The 20,736-nt window shown below is 41.9% G+C and overlaps 1 protein-coding gene across 2 annotated transcripts; it reads right to left on the minus strand.

Moving 5' to 3' along the window:
- Positions 1 to 2,305: 2,305 nt before the first annotated feature.
- Positions 2,306 to 20,055, minus strand: LOC100383871 (uncharacterized). 2 transcript variants are annotated; one of them, XM_008645897.2, is made up of 22 exons: positions 19,762 to 20,055; positions 19,131 to 19,664; positions 18,953 to 19,033; positions 18,740 to 18,857; positions 18,361 to 18,563; positions 18,081 to 18,188; positions 17,207 to 17,308; positions 16,683 to 16,883; positions 16,457 to 16,567; positions 14,859 to 14,926; positions 12,406 to 12,772; positions 12,001 to 12,156; positions 11,788 to 11,898; positions 11,354 to 11,407; positions 7,692 to 7,949; positions 6,265 to 6,374; positions 5,377 to 5,530; positions 4,278 to 4,737; positions 3,771 to 3,985; positions 3,081 to 3,319; positions 2,823 to 2,949; positions 2,306 to 2,733 (listed from the first exon to the last, which is right to left on the minus strand). In XM_008645897.2, the coding sequence occupies exons 1-22, from the start codon at positions 19,891 to 19,893 to the stop codon at positions 2,521 to 2,523; spliced, it is 4,122 nt and encodes a 1,373-aa protein (XP_008644119.1). In that variant the 5' UTR covers positions 19,894 to 20,055; the 3' UTR covers positions 2,306 to 2,520. The 2 variants fall into 2 exon arrangements, with proteins under 2 accessions (XP_008644119.1, NP_001349148.1); NM_001362219.1 differs by having other exon boundaries at positions 2,308 to 2,733; positions 18,755 to 18,857; positions 19,762 to 19,936.
- Between the last annotated feature and the right edge of the window lie 681 nt (positions 20,056 to 20,736).

Genomic DNA, 20,736 nt, shown 5'->3' on the forward strand with positions numbered 1-20,736 from the left:
AATTATTTACGAAGGTTGCGCATAATGTGACTTTAGAGGCTCGAACAGCCCATCACAATCTACGCGAGTACAAACTCTAGCGTCTGGTGTCAACGCGTGTACGGCCATCAGAGCTACGACAACATAGCAAGCCTTCGTAATAAGCGCAACAGACATAATTATGGCTCAGTAATCGGGGTACACGATAAGTCCACGCAACGTGCGCAACAGGCGCAATTGTGGCTCAATGATCACGACAGACGAACAGTGCCTGCAGGGCATGCAAAATATACACGACTCAGCGATGATAGTCCGACTCAATGTGAGCGGTCTGATTAAGCGAGAGTGTGACATAGCAATCACATAACGCAGCCAAGTTCGTACGACATAAATACCGTGTCGTGTTGCCAGGGCGCAGCCAGTGCTCAGCCAATGCCATAACTCAGCCGATTAATAACGCAACCTCATCGGTGCGCCCGAGTACCCACTATACAATTTAATCGCTCGGCGTGAGTCCAAAGCTCAACGCAACACAAAAAATTAGAACAATTTAAATATGCGCAGTAATCTTCACATACACTTTAATATTGTTCTGCTAAGTATTTACTGCGAGAAATAATATTAATGCAGAACAAGAAACACCAGAATTAACATATTATGTTAGATGTTAAAGGCTTTTTATCCATATAATATTTAGTTATTTATCCCTTAACCAAAAATTGAATAACAATAAGCAGGTGGCATGATCAAACGTCCAGCGCGGGCCAATTCCGATTATTGATCAATCCGGTCATACATGCAGCGATTGACCGTTCTCAGGGATAAACTAATACATTGCCGCAATGTATGCCGCATGACCCACTCTCGATCCAAGATGGCTGGCCCACTCGAGCACAGGGAGCGAAGGATGGAACTCTGTCACAACGGGTGAGGCTGTGAAGTCACCGGAGCTGCAGGCTTCGATGATCCACGACCTGATCTTACTGTCCTACGGCGGCCTCCGCACCATTATCGTGTTCGGGCACATCCCGGTCATCGCCGTCGTGGCGGCTGACGATGGCAAAACTCAGGCCTAGGCATTATGTGCGAGCAGCGGGGAAGTAAGTACGTGTTCTCCCCCAAAGCAACAACCGCCATGGTAGACTGCTTGACAAAGGTTGTCTCTGCCGCCTCAGAGCGAGCCGTCTATGCGCGACACTCATCTACCGGCGCCGTTTGAGGACAGTTGGAGGACAAGCTATCGACCACCTTCTCTTCCCCAAACAACAGATTAACTAGAAAATTCATACCGTCATGTGCCCCTGCGGGGGAAACCGAAGTGGCGACCGGACTGTCGTCGATGAACAGGTTCAAAAGAATATATTCAATTTCATACCACTCGATTGCGTAGAGGAAAATTGAAGCCTGTCGCGTAGGACAGTTCGGCTAGGCCGGAGGACCTGCGGGCTTGATGGAGAGTCGGTGCCGATCGGATCCGCAGCAATGTCGAGGTAGAGCGTGCTGATAACGTGTTAAAAACTACATTACCACGAATCACCAGATCCGCACCCTTCCCTCCCGTCAGCAAATTAGGCGCGAGAAGTCGTGGAAGACCCGTATCCCTTCCCAGAAGCACGACAGAGGAAACACACGTGACACGATGTAAGGTTGCTGATAACGTGTTAAAAACTACATTACCACGAATCACCAGATCCGCACCCTTCCCTCCCGTCAGCAAATTAGGCGCGAGAAGTCGTGGAAGACCCGTATCCCTTCCCAGAAGCACGACAGAGGAAACACACGTGACACGATGTAAGGTTGGACCTTTGGCCTCTTTCTCTTCTCTGTATTATGAGGTGGTATACAAGTTCCTTATATATAGATGTGAGACCCCTCAGGGGCAAAACAGATATTTGCCCACATAACCCTAACTAGGTCTTATATAGAGATATGAGACCCCTCAGGGACAAAACAGATATTTACCAACATAACCCTAACTAGGGTTACTTAACACATCATCTGTATCTCGGTTGGCCGGTGGCAACGAGAGCATAATCATCAGCCGAGGAAGCGACGATTCTAACTAACGGCGTTTCCTAAGCTCCAGTTACTTGGCTGACTTGGTCTTAACGATGGTTTGTCTGACTTCTAAGACTTTAGATAGGTTTAAAACACCAGCATTTTCCAAGCTAGCTAAAGCATTAGTACTCTAGGCATGCATCTCAGTGTTTCCCAATCCAGTTAAGCACTTTTGCTTTAGACATCGAGCTCCTACTAGACGGATTCCAGGTGTCTTGAGTACGAGAACGTTTTGTTTCCGCTAATAATACAATAATCATATTCTCAGTGAAAAAAAAACGAGAATCCCACCCGCTTTCGATTTTCCTTTACTCTGCTGGTCGCCGCTTCAGAAAACTTCGCAAAACTAGCAAAAGCAATAATCCAGAACTGGAAAAAAAAATACCACAACAATTGTTCTAGCTAAGGTTAGGTTAGTAGCATTCCACCAGCACAACGATTTCTCTAACAAAAGAAGCAAGGGAGACTACGAGGTTACATGCATCAGATTCCTGTGACATACAAACTTGCTGCAAACACAATGTCACGCTTAATAGCGTTAGACGCGACCTCCATCTTCTTGAACAGCGCAGAGTTCCCCATGATGGAAGCTGCATTCCTGAATTCCCTACATGTTTCGTCCAGACGGACGATTGTTCTTACAATGATCCCTTCGGATACATCAGTCAGCTCGCATATGTCTGCGAAAGGCGTCCCCTGCATTGATATAATATAACAAGTGACAGCGTTATAATCCTGCAGCCTGCATATATCTTGGAGACGAATTCTCCTGAAGACGAGTATACCTTTGCCCACTCGTAGACGACCTCAACAAGGCCAAACTTGAGATTATCACGTGCATACTCTTCAGGGTCCACAGGCACCTTGAACTCGGATTGGAGCTTCCCTAATTTTATGGCTGTATCATAGAGCCTAATAATACATATAGAAAAACACACGAGCAAAACGTGTTTGAGACGTGGCTTCTCAGAAAATATAATTGAGGTTATCAAAAGAACCATAGCACGAGTCAAATTATGGGAGCAAAAAAAAATTTGTCTAACCTCTTCTTCGCTTCAGCCAGTTTTGGAGTAAGAGATGGTTCTGAAGCATTGCGTTGTTGGAAGACGAATGCAGACATAATAGCCACAGCTTCTTCGGGTTCTAGGTCATCCAATTGATTTTCAAACAGACATTCTGTTGATATTAACTCCTCACCGGAGTTCATTTCACATGCTACCCGACCCTTAAGTTGCACAACTAGATCAGAATCAATGTAGTGGATTACCTTTAGTACATCAATCTGCAAAAGATTAAGGTGTTAGCAAAGTACTTCAAATTACAGGAATGAAGTCAGATGTGGTTCACGGAATAAAATTTCAGTCTTGAAAATGCTGATAATAGCCCTATAACCATTCCATGTTAAATAAATAAAGAAAATGAATTAACAACAACAATACAAATGTGCAGCTTCCTGATCTTTCATGGATTGCGTGGATACAACATTAACATATTAAGCCCAATATTCAGAATCAGAATCCATGTCCAAACTGTTCTCCTGGTACAGTACTGCGATAGAGCTGGAACCAGAAAGATCTCCCATGTATACTCAATCAAAAAAAATAAAGAAATGACAATATTGTTATTATTTTTCCATGTTGCAGAGACAATGACCATAATACATTAACTTTTTTTTCTCTTCAGGCACACAATAGGACACAAGACGAGGAAAACTGTGCATGAAGGAATCTTACTCTGCCTTGAAACTCTGGCATTTGTTGAAGTGCCTCGTCGGACATTTGGAATTTCAATTCATTCAACTGATCCTTGTACATCTTTTGCTCCCTCATCAATGATATATGCTCCTTCAGTTTTATACAACCATGGCACTTGTTTTCAGACATTTTTTGCAGTAGTATGTGATATGCACGGTAACTTTCAACAAGATACATGTCTTTCATTTTTAGATCTGCATTGCATCGTGTGGACACATTAAACAGCTATATATAAAGTATATGAATCAACTAGAGAAGTCAAGAGTAGGGCCTAAATGACGCACCAGTGCACAACAATGATCAGAGTCCAAAAAAAAAGAAGTAAATAAAACATATATGATTATATTACTACCATCCTTCCCTCTAACTAGGGCAGTATATACTTTGTCAGAAAGTTAGTGAACTTCACAGGCTATAAACTAAGAATTTCCTAGACACAGAACATATAATTGCACAAGATAGTCAAGACATGCAGAAAATTTGTACCTTTTATTGCATCTAAAGCAGGAGGATACTTGGTTCCATCTGGTTGCTCCTTTATAAGCTGTTGGACAGTTCTAGAGTATGCAGTTTTGTTAGGCTCCTCAAGAAGTCTGACTTGATCAATCTTTATTTTGCTGCTGCATATACTAATGATTTCTTTATTCTCAATTGCTCTTACTTCAAAGCCCATTCCAGATGCATCCCCCTTGTATGGTAGATTGATATTGATTACACCTGAAGCTTTTCGTGAACTAACAGAAGAGAAATATTCATCGTCCATGCCACGTTTTCCTTTCAGGACAATAAATTGTCCTCCTTGAAAATCCACAGGACCCTTTTCATTTTTATTGAACTCAGGGGCTAGTGCAGATGAACTGCAATCACCAGTCAATACCAGAACAACATATTTCTTTAGCAATGCAGATGGATTTTTCAGTATAACACCAAGCAAGTGATCATCATCCTGCCAATATGTTCAAATAGCACAGCGTTTAAATGTGGAAAAATGTAACTATCGCACATTCACAGTAACCCTTAGACAGTAGTAGAGCATCATAATTTCAAAACAGTCATGCTTTTGTACATATGGTTATGGTGCCAATAATATAATGGTGGCCTGCAAAACAAGATAATGGAACTTCCTAAAGTAGCTTACTTAAATTTCCTGGTCAATTTTAGTTATCAGAAAGAAGCTCTAAAGCAGTAAGCACAAGTTGAGATCTTATGGAGTTAGTTCCGCTTGAACCAGGAATATGATAAGATCAAGCTGATTTAAAGCTCGAGAAGACCAAGCTAATATCATGGTGTACATGGAACTCACATGATTTTTAGTAATTCTCTTTGGAGCTTGGTCTCAGATATTCGGTGCTTGTTTATCAATAGGTCCTTTTCCAACATAAATTGTTTTTGTTTGTTCTAATTTCCCATATTCTGTGTGCACTACTTTTGTATGCTTGCTAATAAAGACCCAAAGTGGAAGACAGTTTTTAGTGAGTTTTATAGCAGTTGAATGGTGGTTAGTAGAGTAATAGAACATAAATAAAAATAATCGCAAAAAAACTGCAGACGTGTGTAAAGAGAACCAAATATGATGAATACATACAGAATCAGATTTAACAACCACCAATCTCCCAGGCGTAAGAAACTGTTGAGAATTAGGCAGCTGCATAATTGCTTCTGTTATGTATTCCCTGTGTGCCTCAGCATCTAAAGTCATCTCGTAGTATTCCTCAATAGAAGGCTCTCCTTTTATGCACCTGATAATCGAAGAATACATAATACAAGGCAAAGAGATTAAAAAAACTAAGATTAGTGCATATAGAGATTGGATACTAAACTTTGTCAGTACTTGAAATGTACAATGAATGCTTGCAAGGGCCTGTTTGGATTAGCTAGGGATAAAAATTAGCGCAAATTAGTTAGGGTTGGCCAGCTACTTGACTAACAATTAGTTGGACGCTTGGCGAAAAAATTAGCCCACCGATTAGCCCCCTGTTTGGATGGGCTAAGGCTAAACACTAGCCCAGTAGCAATTAGTCCTATGCATCCAAACAGGCCCTAAAACATTGACAAATGTACGACAAAGAAATTATGAAATAAACTTTGTTGCAACTTTATGCACGGAAAAATGCCCACATTTCTAGTCTTCACATGTGCAATGAATGCACAGTTCTAACTAAGCCTATCTAGGTTCAGTATCCACATTTCTGCAATCTTGTAACCAAACAATCATGACTACTCCTAAACTGCGCTATAAAATAATACTACAAGATTACTAGATAGTTTACTTGTGTTAATGTTTACAAAGGTCAGATTCTAGGAAGAAATGGTGTTTTCCATTATCAGTATTTTGATTTTTGCTTGTCACTTTATTGTGCTAAAGCAGCAGTGATAGTTCCATGAAACTTTACTTCTTTGAGTTTTATATTCTATGCAAGTGTTGGTACCCATTGAAACAATCAGGTAAAAATCAGTTAGTGTTTGTGCTCACTCTATTGTCCTTGTAGGTTGACGAAGCATTTGCAGAAGAAGCTTTTCCTTCTCAGGCAAATTCTTTTGTGCGTGGAATTCAGCAAAACTTCTCTTGAGCATGTCCTCGACCTATGAAAAAAAATGTTACAGTATATTACTTTCCCTATGCATGATTAAGGGTGTACACAATGTACTCTTCAAGCGGTTTCAGAAATAAAAATGGGGAAGTTAGGTAAAGTATCTAGTTACAACTGACACATTGTGCACTTGAGATGAAAGTACTTATGCATGAGCATGACTAAGGGCCTGTTTTCTTTGAGCTTCGATTTTTGGAAAAGCTTATTCCACTTTGTGGCTTTAAAAATGCTGATAGATTGTGAATTTGAAAACTTGATCTCCAAAAGCTAACTATTGGAGTGCAAATGCTCATAAAACTTACTTATGCATAAAAAGGTGTGACCATGCCCATCTAGAATAGTCAGCTTGTATTATGCTAATCTACTAAAGAGTGACAAGTTCTTATTTTGATCTAAATTTAATTAACAATGTTGTGTAATGAGTACATTTCAACTGAAAGTAAAATTGATTGTGTTTTCATCCTTTGCCCATAAAAGATCAGTGCCAATTATAACTAGGGGTGGTAATGGATCGCGATCCAAATATTTCTTCATAATTTGTTTGATCCCTTAAATAATTTTAGTTCAAAAATGAACAGGAATAGAGCTCGATCCTAATCTGATTGGATCCTTAAATTTTATAGTGTAAAATTGAGAGCACATTGTCACCCATAATTATAACAGTAAACATAAAAACAGTGGAATGTACAGTATTGAGCAGATAGTCAATCAATGACAGCCTTGGAACTAAGATCCTCGTGTAGGGGCTGGGAGGCTCAAAGCACGAGTAAAGATCTAGCCCATAGGGGGCAGACCCTCATGTTGCAGGGGGGACCAACTTTCGTGACATTTCTCGGTCAGGGCTCCAATTGAGCTTCTTCTTAATATAATACAGTGGGAGCGGTCTTTCCCCTACCAGCCGAGTTAATGCCTTGAGGGTAGTGGCACAGTAGTCTGATAAGGCTTCACCTGGTGCTCAGCTACCATGTGGCATCCCAAGAGCACAATGGGTTATCATATAGAGCAAAACTGTACAAGGACAGTAGTAGTATACTAGTATTGCTATAAATATTATTACACAACTATAATTCATGCTGAATAAATAGGGGATGTCATTATTGCAGAAATGCACACGCACAGACAAAGTATTTTTAATAGAACAGAGGATGATATGAGCACTGCTGCAGGAGCAACATAAATGTCTTGTCAAAAAAATTCGTTCTCCAAGGTTTCAAATGTGTAGGCAGACCCAGGTACAGTTCCACATTAAAATATGAAGTTGAGAAGTGAAAATATAAACATATCTAACCAGGGAAACATAATGGTATACCTTCAGTTCCTCCACACGCAGAAGATGTAGTATCATGGTGTATGTTAATCGAAATTGAGATTCCAAACGAGTTGGTTTTCCAACGATCAAATTTTTCAAATCGCTTTCTTCAGGAATTTCATCACGACACATAATGATCACAGTACCAATGTTATCAAGTCCTCTCCGACCAGCTCGCCCAGCCATTTGTATATATTCCCCTGGAAGCAATTTCCGGTGTTCTTTTCCATCAAACTTTCTTAAAGAATCAAACACAACCTGTTGGGTCAAAACTGAGATAGGCTCAGAGCTAGCTTCATAATCCTGAGTTTAAAAGGGCATGGAAAAAGCAAGTGCGACCTATGCACAGTTACAGTTATCTCAGTCCAAATGTGCAAAAAGAAACAAGGAAATTAAGGCATGCATCTGTCCAGGGGCGAAGCCAGGAGCCAGGTTTTTTTTTTTTGGGGGGGGGGGGGGGACATTGCCCCCCTCTGCCCCCTCCCTGGCGTCGCCCCTGCATCTGTCATCTCAAGCATCTATGTTAAAATGATTTATCTTTCCAACAAAGAAACACTGGGCAATGCATCAAGTGCAAGAACAGCAAACAACAGAATATGTTGGTAAGATAAGAGCATCTCCAGGAGTTTGGTATAATCTACTTGCTAAACTAATAGACCTGCCAAGTTAACAGTAGAAATAGCAATCTTAATGATAGAGTACAATTGGTAGTATTGGATATCGTATATCTCTAGGAATCGTGTGTACCTAGGACTGCCATATGTATCCGGGGAGGACTCTTGCCTCCCAAGTCTTGTACTCCTATATATACCGGCCCGAGGGCTCAATGCCATTGTTTAAAAGGCGTCGCCTAGGCGACGCCTAGGCATCCAGGCGACGAATTTGGCTAGGCGTCCGCGCCGCCCAGGTGACATTGAGTATGGCGTCTGCCTAGGCGCGGTAGGCGTCTCGGCGACGCCTTTCTCCCTCTGGGCGACGCCTTAGCCTAGGGTTTGCATTGGGTTAGGGTTTGCACTGGGCTTTAGGCGCGTTTTGGGCTTCCCTGTGCGCGCGCTCTCTCCCCTCAGTGCGGCAAATTTCAGCGCCCTGCGTGCGGCAAATTTCTCTGCGCGCGGCAAATCTCCCTGCGCGCGGTCTCTCTCGCGCGCTCTCCCTCTCCCTGCGCGCGCTCGCGGCTGCTGCTCTGGGCGCGCGGCTACTCTCCCCTGCGCGCGCTCAATCCCCTGTGCGCGCTCTCTCCCTGCGCGCGGCTCCCTTTGCTCCCTGCGCGCGGCTCCCTGCGCGCGGCTGCTGCTGGGCACGGCTGCTGCTCCCTGGCCGCGCACGCTCGAGACTGCTGTGCTAGCTGCTGCCTGCTGGTAAGTCCTACTCCCCGCGTTTCTCATCCCCTCCTCCCCTGCTTCCCCTGTTTTCTCATCCCCTGCTTCCCCTGTTTTTAGACTGTGCAGCGACTGCATCGACTAGCGACAAGCCGACAACATAATGTCTTCTCGAAATGAGGCTCCATCTTCTGTGGCTGGTGAGTACGACCCGAAGAGCGATCCTACCCGGAAGCCACGGAAGTCTACTGATCCAGGGTGGAAGTATGGATTTTGGCCAGATCTTCAAAATAAAGATAAGGTGGAATGCACCCTATGTGGTCAGGTTGTTAGTGGAGGGATAAAGAGGTTAAAGCAACATTTGGCAGGGGCATATGGAGTACCTTTGAATTTGTAAGTTATTATGTGTGCCTCCTCAAGTCCTCATCCACCTACTTGGCTACTTTTGTATCCAATATTTCAGGATTAAATGACCAAGTGTTTTCTCTTTTCTTATTTTGTAGATCCATACAAAGAAAAGAAACCGATTGTTGCATAAGAGGTTGAATTCTATTGTCTTCATTTCCTACAACAGAAAGATGAAAGCTAGGTTCCAAAAACTACGCCAGAAGAAGGGGAAAAACTTTGATCCATTGGTTCATGAGGACTTCAACTGGGACAATGAGTGGGCTGATTCTTTGCATGTAGTCCCTGAAGGTGGGCGTGGGTGTGAGTGTGACCTTACATGGGACCTTGTGGATAATGCCATTGGAGCATCACAAGCACTTCGTGGCCGAAACTTACCAAGAAGGGCCCATAATATGTATTCAAGAAGAAATTATGTTGCTGCAGGCTGAAGAGGAAGATGAAGATGAAGAAGATGTTCCACATGACGATGCAGAAATCACAGATTGTGAAGATGAATCTAATGGTGGCAATGATGGTGAAGAAGGGGAGGCACCCAATATCCCAGGAGAGTTTGATGATGATTTTTGAGCGACGGGAGACGGGGAGAGTAGCTATTGCTAGATTGCATTAGCATATTTGCTGCATTACTAACTGCAGCTAGTTACTATTAATTATGCCATTACAAACTATCTATGTAGCTATTTCAGATTTGGTATTGTGCTGTTTTAAATTTTGTGACTTGCTATTGTTCCTTTAGAAACTACTTTGTGGCTATTTCAGATCCACTATTGTGCTATTGTCAATTTGTGATGATTTCTAGTTTATGAGCTGTAACAGCTGTTTGGTTGCTTGGTATTTTGTAACAGCTGTTTGTAACAGCTACTAAGGCGTCGCCTAGGCGCCCGCCTAAGTCGCCTCTAGGCGGTCAGGCGGTGGCTGGGCGCCTAGTTCCGCCTAGCCGCCTTTTAAACCATGCTCAATGCAATACAATCAATCATCCAATCCCATCTATTTTTTTAGAACACCGCAGGAGAGCTGCAAGTCATTGCATTAAGAAGAAATAAAAAGGGGTGACCACGAGGTCAGCCCAAATTACAAGGATGGTTAGGCCATGAGCACAGCAGCACACAATCTCTCCTTCCTACACTTAAATTTTGTCCTTCTCCAACAGTTTCCAATAATAGCTTCCTAAATGATTTTGCATTGGGAACCCCAAACTATTATTAATTAATCATTTTTAATAGTTTCTGTCTCTTACGCTTTCTCATCTTGAACCGTTTATTTCCACAATTAACGCATGTGTCCGATTTACTCCAATCTCTCCCAATAAAAATGCCGAACGGGGAGCGGATACGGAGTTCCTCTCAGCTGCAGAAACTTAAAAGTTGGAAAGGATATTTGGCATCTTTTTATTTTTAAAGAGCTCTTTTACCAAACTGTTGGAGTGCACTTTTTTCCCTTTTTGCTAAAATATTAAAATTGGGAGTTGTTTTACAAAACCCGTGGAGATGCTCTAGTACATAAAAATTGGTCCCACAGCATACCCGCCTGCAATTCATAGTGCCAACATAGAAAAATAGATTGCCTTTTCTAGGAACCAGCAGTGTGGGGTATGTGTCGGTTCTTGTGGGTGTTTGAGTTCTTGTCGCATTTTTCTTTTTGATATAATGATATGCAGCTCTTCTGCATGTTCGAGAAAACTAGATTGCTAAATACAAATGATTAACCCAGGTAGCAGCTTCCTTGAAAACACAATGAATGTAGAAGAGACGGTTTCATCCACAGGAAAATTTGAAATAAATTTTGTTCCCATGGTTGCAGGAACACAGGTAAAATTAATATGTAGGAAGTAGAATGCAAGAGGTGCCACAAAACATAGAATTAGATAGTAGATACTAGAGTGATTTGTTCAAGATGCCAAAGCATTGAAACCCTAAATAAAAAATAGAATCTCACCGTTCTTGCCGGTGCATTGACACCCATTGCAAATGTCTCAGTGGAAAACAGTACCTACAATGAGTTCAAGAAGTCAGAAGCTCACCATTTTGTAAATTATAAGACAAATGTACCAGAACATGCTATATTTGCCGCTGGAGCATTGGAAAAAATAGCTTTTCAGGAGCAGTGCGATGTTATTAGGACTATCAATTTTCTGTTGGATTGTCCATTCAAGTTAAAGAACTGTGTACGGTAAAGGTTGCTACAGTTATAGTCTACATGACTGCAATAACTTTGGCCAGGATGGGCTAAGTTAGTGGTCACTGGTCAGCATTTACAATCTAAGGCAAACAAAACAACAATACGATTCTTCCGCCAAGCTTAGTACTAGGTAAAGCAGCATCTATCATGTGATTAAATACCGTACATATACCAGACGTTCAAAGCATAACCTTGATTACACCACGGCAAAACAGCATCTCAACAACTTCCTTCACAATAGGGAGAAGCCCAGCGTGGTGTACTCCAATTCCTCTTCGCAGAAGGCTTTGTATTCCTACAACCTATCAAAGAGGTCAAAGTTTAAAGCATTGAACTGATTAACAGAAGCATAGGTTTACGGGGTGAGGGCTAGAGGACTAAATTTTGCAGTGTCACAAGATCACCTGTGGAAGGTTCCTATCAGATCCTTTAAGACGTGAAAATGCCTTGTCACAGAAGACACGTATTTCACTTTTCTCTGAACTACTGGTGAGATCAGTGCCAAACATACTATCTGCCGATTTATCACAGCGATTCTTTGAGAAACAAAAAATCACCACCTGTTAAAGGACCATCTAAATGATCAAAAAAGAATGTCAAATGTGAAATGACATGGTCATGATAAAAAGAGACAAGTCTATTCCCAAAATGTTGAGACTAACTACCTGTCATTTTATAACATATTGAGACTGGCTTCAGATTTCAAATTAAGGATCAAACAAATTCAGTGTAAATGATGAAAAAGTAAAGAACCGACAGAATTTATAATTGTATGATGGAGATATCACAAAAGCTATTATCTCACATACAGGCACAAGGGATTTCTTCAGAAGGTTATTCACAAGTGGCATCCAAAATAAAGATTCAAATCTCTTTGGCCCTGAGGAGCTCTGTTGAACTGTGGCTACTCCTGAATTGGAATTGCGGTGCTTTGGGTACTTTTGATCTCTCCCCTTGTTGGATGTATCTGGATTTTTGCCTTGAGTTCCAGCACGTACTGCAGGGGTTCCTGACTTTGAACCAGGTTTCACTCCAAACTTATTCAAATTTTTCTTTTTGAAAGCATCTTTTGCTTCTTTAAATCCTTGAGCAAGAAACATATCCCTCTCACATATTTTGTACACTTCTCCAGAGTAGAACAGGCAATGCTCAAGTGGAACAGGCCTTTTGTTGGTCCTGGTGAACACATGATGACCAAACTGTGATCAAAATTATAGTCCATGTATCCAAGTATATTCAAAAGTGCATTAAGGCAAATCAAAACTATTATCCACTTAAATGGTAAGCCTGCAACCAAACCCCCTAAATTCTAGTATTGTTGATCTGGCCCCATATATTATCCATATATGTATAAGCAGCAACAACAAAGTCTTTTAGTCCCAAGCAAGTTGGGGTAGGCAGAGTTGAAACCCAACACAAACCACAAGTCAGAGATCAGGCACATGGATAGCTGTTTTCCATGCACTCTTATTCAAGGCTAAAATCTTTGGGTGTATCCCATCCTTTCAAGTCTCCTTTTACTGCCTCTTCCCCTGTCAACTTTGGCCTTTCCATGCCTCTTCCCAAATATGTATAAGCAGGTCCCTTTAAACTGAGTGTGTTAATTTTTGCCCCTCAGCTGAGTTTGTTTTATTAAAGTATAGACCTTTCAGTTGCTCCATTCAGATTTGTACAGATTTTTAACTAATATTTAAAGTGGTGTGACCATTATGTCTAATCAAGCAAGATTGGCATCTTAAATTTGAAGGATAACTACCACCAAGATGCAAATCAATGTAAAACCCCCACATTCACCAACACCCGCCAACGGCCAAACCCCCCCCCCTGCCTAACTAATGTGTAGTTCGAACACTATGCTTCTTAAAATAACTACCAAGATGCAAAACGATGTAAAATCACCACATTCTCCAACACCCACCACCCCCAAGAAAAACCATCTACCTCCACGCTTGAGCTACTTTGCAGTAATACATAGTAATCTGTGAGAGTGAGCTGCAGCAGCTGCTGCTGAACAGCTTCTTGTCATTTTGGGCAGCAACAGTCCCGTTTTTTTATTTTAGCCCTTTTTGCAAAAGTTTTTCACAAATACACCCTTTTCAATTTCATTTCAGAAAATAGACCATCAGCTCGGCAACGAGGTCTCAGATCCGCACACTGAGACGGCGCCTGCATGGCAGCAACCTCGGCGTCACGGATCTCGGCGCCGAGGTCAGCCTCAGCGTTTACCCTCCGATCACGCGTCCATAGCTTTCCTGCTCTGGTCACGTGACAGCCTGACAGGAGGTGACTAGCGTGGCAGAAAAACTGCCGCTTTACCTAGTGGGGCAGAGATAAAGAGTGAATTGGGCTGCACTGGCTCCGAGAGCTCGTTTTGCAGACGGCGACGTGGCCAATCCTGGCCTGCTGGTTTTTTTAACGGCATTGCCAGGAAAGAGGTATCACTACTTTGGAGTATTATTTTAACGGCATTGCTAGTTGATTTTTTACACATAAAGTATGAGATTCAGGATTTTCATATGGACTTATAGCAACGCTAGCAATGAGAAGAAGCACAGTTCAATTACGAATAAGCTAGAAGTATCCAGTATATGTGATTTGCTATAAAGGTGGGTGTTAGGCTGCATCACTGATAATCTGAATACAAACTAATTTATCATAATACCATGGAATCGCTTTGCCTTTTGTTATGGGAGGAATAATTACAATCACAGAACAGAGAAATAAATTGTATTAGATAGAATATAGTTGTCCTTGGAACAACAGCTGTCCAAAATGACAACAGCTGTCCTTGGACAGCATGTATGATGTATCTACATTCTACATACTCAAAATACTTGTCAGGTTCTCATATCCTGTAATCCAAGCAAATACATTGATTTTTCAAGCCCAGAAGCCTATATGCATTCATATCCTACCAGCAGTTAATAACAGACCAACCAATAATTTGCCTCTTACAATTGAGTAGTTGAATGCTTCATAATCTAGAAATGCGTATTTGATGGCTACAGCCACCCTCATATCCTGAGATAGAAAATAATTAACTGAAATTTATAATTTTGTAAAATGGCACTCACATGATATAAGCAGTACTTTTCTAGCAAGGTAGATTCCATATACCGCTCACTAGCATGAACAAAAGAGCTAATTGGATGACTCTAACCAGCCTAGTGAAGTAGTGACTAGTGACTAAACCAACTGACAATATAGTTCAAGGGCCTGGGGTGTGATTGATTAGCTTAAAATTTATACTAAGTGCACTTACGATGTGACACGAATTTTCTTCTGCTTTGTCCGACCAATCCAGTCAGCAAATTCAACAGTATTTGGGACCTGAAAAGAAACAAATAGGGTTCAACTGCAAAAAAATGAATAAGTGAAACAATACAATGTTTTCGAACTTTAGATATTTGTAGAAAAAGAACAGGTGTCATTTTGTTCTTTGAACCAATAGGGGAATGCCCTCCCTTTGTGTACTCTTCTAAAAAAGGTAGACCCGGTGCCAGAGGCTCCCCCATGAGTGACGTCTAGGGAAGGAATAAACTGAGGCAAGCCTTTCTCTCACAAATGCAAAGAAGTTGCTTCGAAACTGTGACCTGGTGGCTCAATGAGACTTTCTCACCACTGCACCAAGCTTGCCCTTCTTTGTGTACTCTCTTTTCTCTTAACGAAATGATATGCAATTCTCTTGAGAGTTCGATAAAAAAATATACAAAAAGAATATTTTATTATTGCAATGCCAATATATTCAAATGGTAATTTGATATTAGATTATCACATAACATCATATTTAGAGGACTAGTTTTCAACTATATTGTTTTCACGAAGTACTATTTGTGGATGAATACTGCCAGCCAAAAGTTGCACAATTAACATCAGTGGACATGTCACTTTATTGCATGCATATCAAGAAACAGGGTAATAGCAATACAAGACCATAATTGCATGCTATAAAACTTGGACAACCACAAAATTCTCCTAAGATCAGAGTTATGTGCCAACTATTTCAAAAGATCAAAAGCAACTGCAAATGGCATTAGGACAACCCTAACCCAGACACCACTAACTAGTTTCCATGCCATGCCACTATAGAAACCATCCTACGAACTATCATTCTTACCCGTGGGCATTATTATTTCTTGCACCTTGTGACGAAAAGGCCTCTACCTAAGTTGGTTAGGTGGTCTGAGTAGCACTCCACAAGTCCTAAATTCAACTCCCTGTGGTAGCGAATTTCAGGCTGTGGTTTTTGGCTCATGCCAAAGCACGGGTCTAAGGCCTAGCCCCGGTCGTGGTCGTTCCCATATGGGCTATGGTGCTGCTGTGTATGGGTGGAGCAAGGTTTCAGGATTTTTCTCGGCCTATGTGAGGTCTTCTTAATGTGATACCCAGGGGTTGTCTTACCCACGCAGATCGAGATTTTTTCTTGTAGTTTGTGCCAATAGATAGATCATTCATTATTGGACGTGTTATTTTATCGTGTCTGTAGATTAGAAGGGTAGGCCTGGTGCAGTGGTGAGAGTTGTCTCACTAAGTCACCAAGTCACAGGTTCAAAACAGACTCACCACATTTATGGGGGGGAGGCTTGTATCGGTTTATCCCTTCCTCAGACTGTCCCACTCATGTGGGAGACTTTGGCACTGGGTCTGCCCTTTTTTTCTTTTATCCTGTCTGTAGATAAGGTGAATTGCTACTGCTATTATAGAGGGCAGATTACTATACTGTTGTTGGCCTTGTGGGTGCCCTTAGTATGTCATATTGTGCCTAGCTATTACTGAGCAACTGTTTCAACAGCCAGTACATGAATGTTTGGTTGATAGTGAACATAGTGAGTAAAAGTGCTGTTTACACTAAATCAGTACCGTTGCCGAAAGAAGAACAATGTTAATGTGCTTCGGGAGCATTATAATGACCTCCTCCCAGACTACACCTCTTTCAGCATCATTTACATAATGCACTTCATCAAAGATTACCTGAGTGTACAATTAAACACATATCAGCAACTCATGATCCGTTTACAAGATTATAAAAGTGAAACTTGAAGGCACAGAGTAAAACACAGTGAACAAATCATAAGTGATAGCCTACCCATTCAATATCACGTATAATGTCTGCGCCTCTGTAGAGCATTGAACGCAATATCTCAGTAGTCATAATTAAGCAAGTTGCCTCTGGCCTGATGCTAACATCTCCTGTCAGAAGTCCCACATCAAACTTCCCAGAAAAATCTCTGTATTTCTGGTTGCTGATAGTTTTAATAGGAGCAGTATAGACAGACCTAGTGCAATGCTGCATAACAAAATTATCTGTCATAATAAGATCAATGCTAGCATTTTTTATTACAGTGGGGGTTTAAATCAACTATTACGGTGAGGAATTTGAGATAGTGCACTGGGGCATGTAATCTAAAGATCAATCTACTGAGAAAAGCAAGCATGAATCTTATCAGAAATTAAGAACTGGAAAATTCTCAAGGCAACTAAAAAAAGTAATAAGCTGGGCTGCTGGGGGCTAAATGCAAGGGTTTAGAAGCTATTAAGTGCGGAAGATGCTAAGCAGTTTAAAACGAGCAAAATTACCCAAAAAGTAAGAAAGAGCAAATGAAATCATACTTTCGTTGCTAATGCGAATGCATACTCAGCAACAACCGTCTTTCCAGCTGAAGTATGGGCTGCAACAAAGACTGATTCACCCTTCTCGAGATAATATATAGCCTGTGCTTTGTAGACAAAAGAAATATAGATTAGCAACTATACGAAGCAATTTAAACATAGTTTTCTAAGCATCGTTTTCAAGTCGGACGACTTGCTGATCATTCTGGCTAACCGATTAATCACGATTAATCACGATTAGTCGGATGACTTGGGCGATTAATCGTGATTGGTCCAAACCGACTTGGACGATTAATCGCGACTAATCACAATTAATCGGACGACTTGAAAACATTGTTCTAAGTTCAAAAACAGATAGGTAGTGGTACCATCTAAGACACCTTGTAACAAATAGTTCCCACAGGAAATAGAAGAAAGGGTATATATGTTCACTAGATGTTTCTTTTCATTTAAATTGGTTATCCGTAATCTTGTATTCCAGGAAAGACAACCCTAGACTGGACTAGCTTTTAAATTTCTCACAGAGATATGCAACCTTGTGCTGTTTTAAGAAAATATCTAATGTGGTATTGCAAGGCAATAGAAGTAAAATCGTTTAGATGATCGCAGGCTGAATGTATAGTATGAAAGTATCTATGTCGGTATGTCCTAATACGAAATCAAGCTGCGACCGAGTGTATACCGGAAAGTAAAATTGCAGGCTAAGGCTGCCAAACATAGATGAAGTACTACAATTAGAAGCATGTAATGTGAATTTGCCTAAAAGTCCAAGTAAAAAAAACAGTGCATGCACTTGGATGATGCAGTATAATAGACACTCTGATCAATATGGAGAATACATTGAAACAGAAAAGGATGCATATGAGTACTTTACCTCCTTCTGGAACTTATCCAATTCAAATGGAAACTCGATTGCCATATCTGGAACGAGTTTGGAGAAGTTAGTCACTATGTCCTCGTCCCCACCAACAAGTGCCCAAACCTATAGATGAAATAGAGGTACATTGGCATTATTGGTCCATCCATGATCTATCGAGAATTGTGAGACCAAACCACATTTATCATTTCTGCAACAATATCTACCCCTGAAGCTTACAGAACAAGAAGCACAGCATAGAAAGTGAGATAGAAGAAAAGGCATAAAGAGTGCTTACCATGCCATCTTGTGTTGGCTTCTTATCACCTGATGCACCTGGTTCCCTGCCTGTATCCTGTACTTCAGAAGATAACATCTGATCCAAGTCTGTTTGAGTTTCAGGAACATTTCTTATGACATCAACTTCCTGTTTCTCGTCATCTAGCGTTGTTATACTCTCGAACTCATCCTGCAATGCATCAACTTTTTGTTCGCCAATTTCTGCCAATGAAAAATGAAAATCTTAACAAGAAACCAGGCTTTGGTAAATGAACTGAATGCTAATGTCCTAGTAGCAACAGTGGTTACAATGTCCCATTACCTTTTAGCTATTACAATTTGCCAAGACAGTGTACTCATGTAACTTAAAAATATGATGTGTGAGAACAATAAAGTACCATTGATTCCTTCACCTTCAGCAGATTGTTGAACAACACCGTCCTTCAACAACTTGTTGGCAGTATCTTCCTCCCACGCTATCTTGAAAAGATCATCAAACTGCACAGAGTACTTCTCCTGCAGAACAATGGGATAATCAAGGCTACAACTCTACAATGGCAAAGTAAGCACAGATGTGGATTGTTCAAATGCAAAATATGTGTTCTGATTACCATTGTGTCATTCGATGATGATGCAGGTTGCTCCTCTACAAGTTCTCCATCCCGGAAACACTTCCAGTGGCTTTCATACCCCTACAAGAAAAGTAGCCGCTGCACAGTTTGGCACATCCACATGACCACATCGGTGATTGTGGTTATATAGTGGAAGAGACACAAGTAAGGGTCAAACCTTCAACTGGCCCAGCTCCAATCCCTTACGGAACCCTGGAGGCGCAACCTGCGCCGGGCCACCGCTCATGAGCTCACGCACCCAATCACCAGTCCTTGCACCCTCTGGGAACGCCTTTTCCAGCGCAGCCGCCTCAGCGGCGTCATCCTGCAGACCGCCTGGACGAAAAGGTCTGTTGTTGATGCTCCCCCTGACGAAGTCCTTCGCCGGACCAGGCATCCGGGGCGCTATCCCCCCGGTCCCCGAATCGAACACGTCGACCATCTCCATTTGCACGGACTCAGGGTCCCACACTCGCGACTCTGCCGCGGATTGCAACTTCTCCTGCCCGCGCCGGAAAGGCGGCACCCAGACGGGCGCGAGCATGGTGCGGGGGGCGGAGGGCTCCAGCGGCGGCCTGGCCAGGGCAAACCAGTCGACATCCCACACCCTCCCGCTATCGGCCGCGGTGGGGAGGTGCAGCTCGGGGTCGAGGTAGTTCCTCTCGAGGTACTCCTTCACGCTGCTCGGGCTCTCGGCCGGGTATGCCGGCGGCTGTGGTCGTCATTGCCACAACGGTGGGTTTAGGGTTTTAAAGGTTGCATCGAACGCCAGGAGTGATTTAGGGCGGAAGCGGGGAACGCAAGCGTACCAGGACGAAGTCCGGAATGGGGCTGGGCGTGTGCGGGGTAGGGTCGAGGCGGAGGTGGCCGCTGTGGCCGGAGAAGCTGATGCGGAACGGCACCTCGCTTGCCGGCGAGGTGGCAGGGCCGTCCATGGACATGGAGACCCCCGAGGTGAGCCGTCACCGTACCGTTTCGTCGGAACTGGTTCGGCCTTCGGAGTTCAGAGGGATGGAGGATGGCAATGACTGTTGCACAACCAGCACTTGAGATGGAAGCGACCAAACGAGTGATCTAAACGCAGATATAAACTATGGTTTATTATGGTATATACTATCTCATCTAAGTACTTATTCAGTTACGTCGATCAAAGGTGCTCCTCCAATCCTCTTCGATCTAACAAGAGCAATCATAACCCTCCGCGTCATTCAGTTTTTATAGTATTAATTCAGCTGCCACATAGTGATAAACAACTAAATGAAGAAAGAGTAAAAAACTGGATCTTACATAAGACTTAATTTCAACACGATATCTAAGACACAATAAGAGAAGAGGTGTATTAATTTCAGTTCAATAATATTGATATTTACATTGAAGAGGAGTAGTAGTTTTTAGATGACGTGAAGGCTATAAAAAATTATAAGTATCTTGGGTTGGGACTGCTCTAAGGGGTTAAGTAAAAAAGAGACAGATTCTTCGCGTCTTTTCACGATTTTATATGTTTATTGTCTCTTAACTATATTTACGATCTAGAAGATTAGATTATATCATACAATTTATTAGTTGTCTTTTGTATTATATAATTATCCTAGGGTCTTTAGTTTGTACATGCCTTTAGGAGCTTTTTAAAATCTACGTGATGAAAGATTTAAAGTATTAAATATAATATATTGTTGAATGATAATCTAACCGACAAGAATGCACGTTTATCAGAGAAAATTTTAGCGTGAAAGAGCATGTTGAGGGAGGGTCGGTTAAGAGGTCTTTAGAGAGCTAAGTAAAAA

The sequence above is a fragment of the Zea mays genome, chromosome 5 (genome assembly GCF_902167145.1).
Source record: "Zea mays cultivar B73 chromosome 5, Zm-B73-REFERENCE-NAM-5.0, whole genome shotgun sequence".
NCBI classification, from domain to species: Eukaryota; Viridiplantae; Streptophyta; class Magnoliopsida; order Poales; family Poaceae; genus Zea; species Zea mays.

What these genes read in the sequence shown, in the direction of transcription:
- LOC100383871 (XM_008645897.2), bottom strand. Translation starts at nt 19,893, where the DNA reads ATGTCCATGGACGGCCCTGCCACCTCGCCGGCAAGCGAGGTGCCGTTC. An exon ending in CATTCGCATTAGCAACGAAA is followed by an intron (nt 16,884 to 17,206) that starts GTATGATTTCAT and finishes TTTGTTATGCAG; the next exon opens with CATTGCACTAGGTCTGTCTA. An exon ending in TGCTTTAGATGCAATAAAAG is followed by an intron (nt 3,986 to 4,277) that starts GTACAAATTTTC and finishes GATGCAATGCAG; the next exon opens with ATCTAAAAATGAAAGACATG.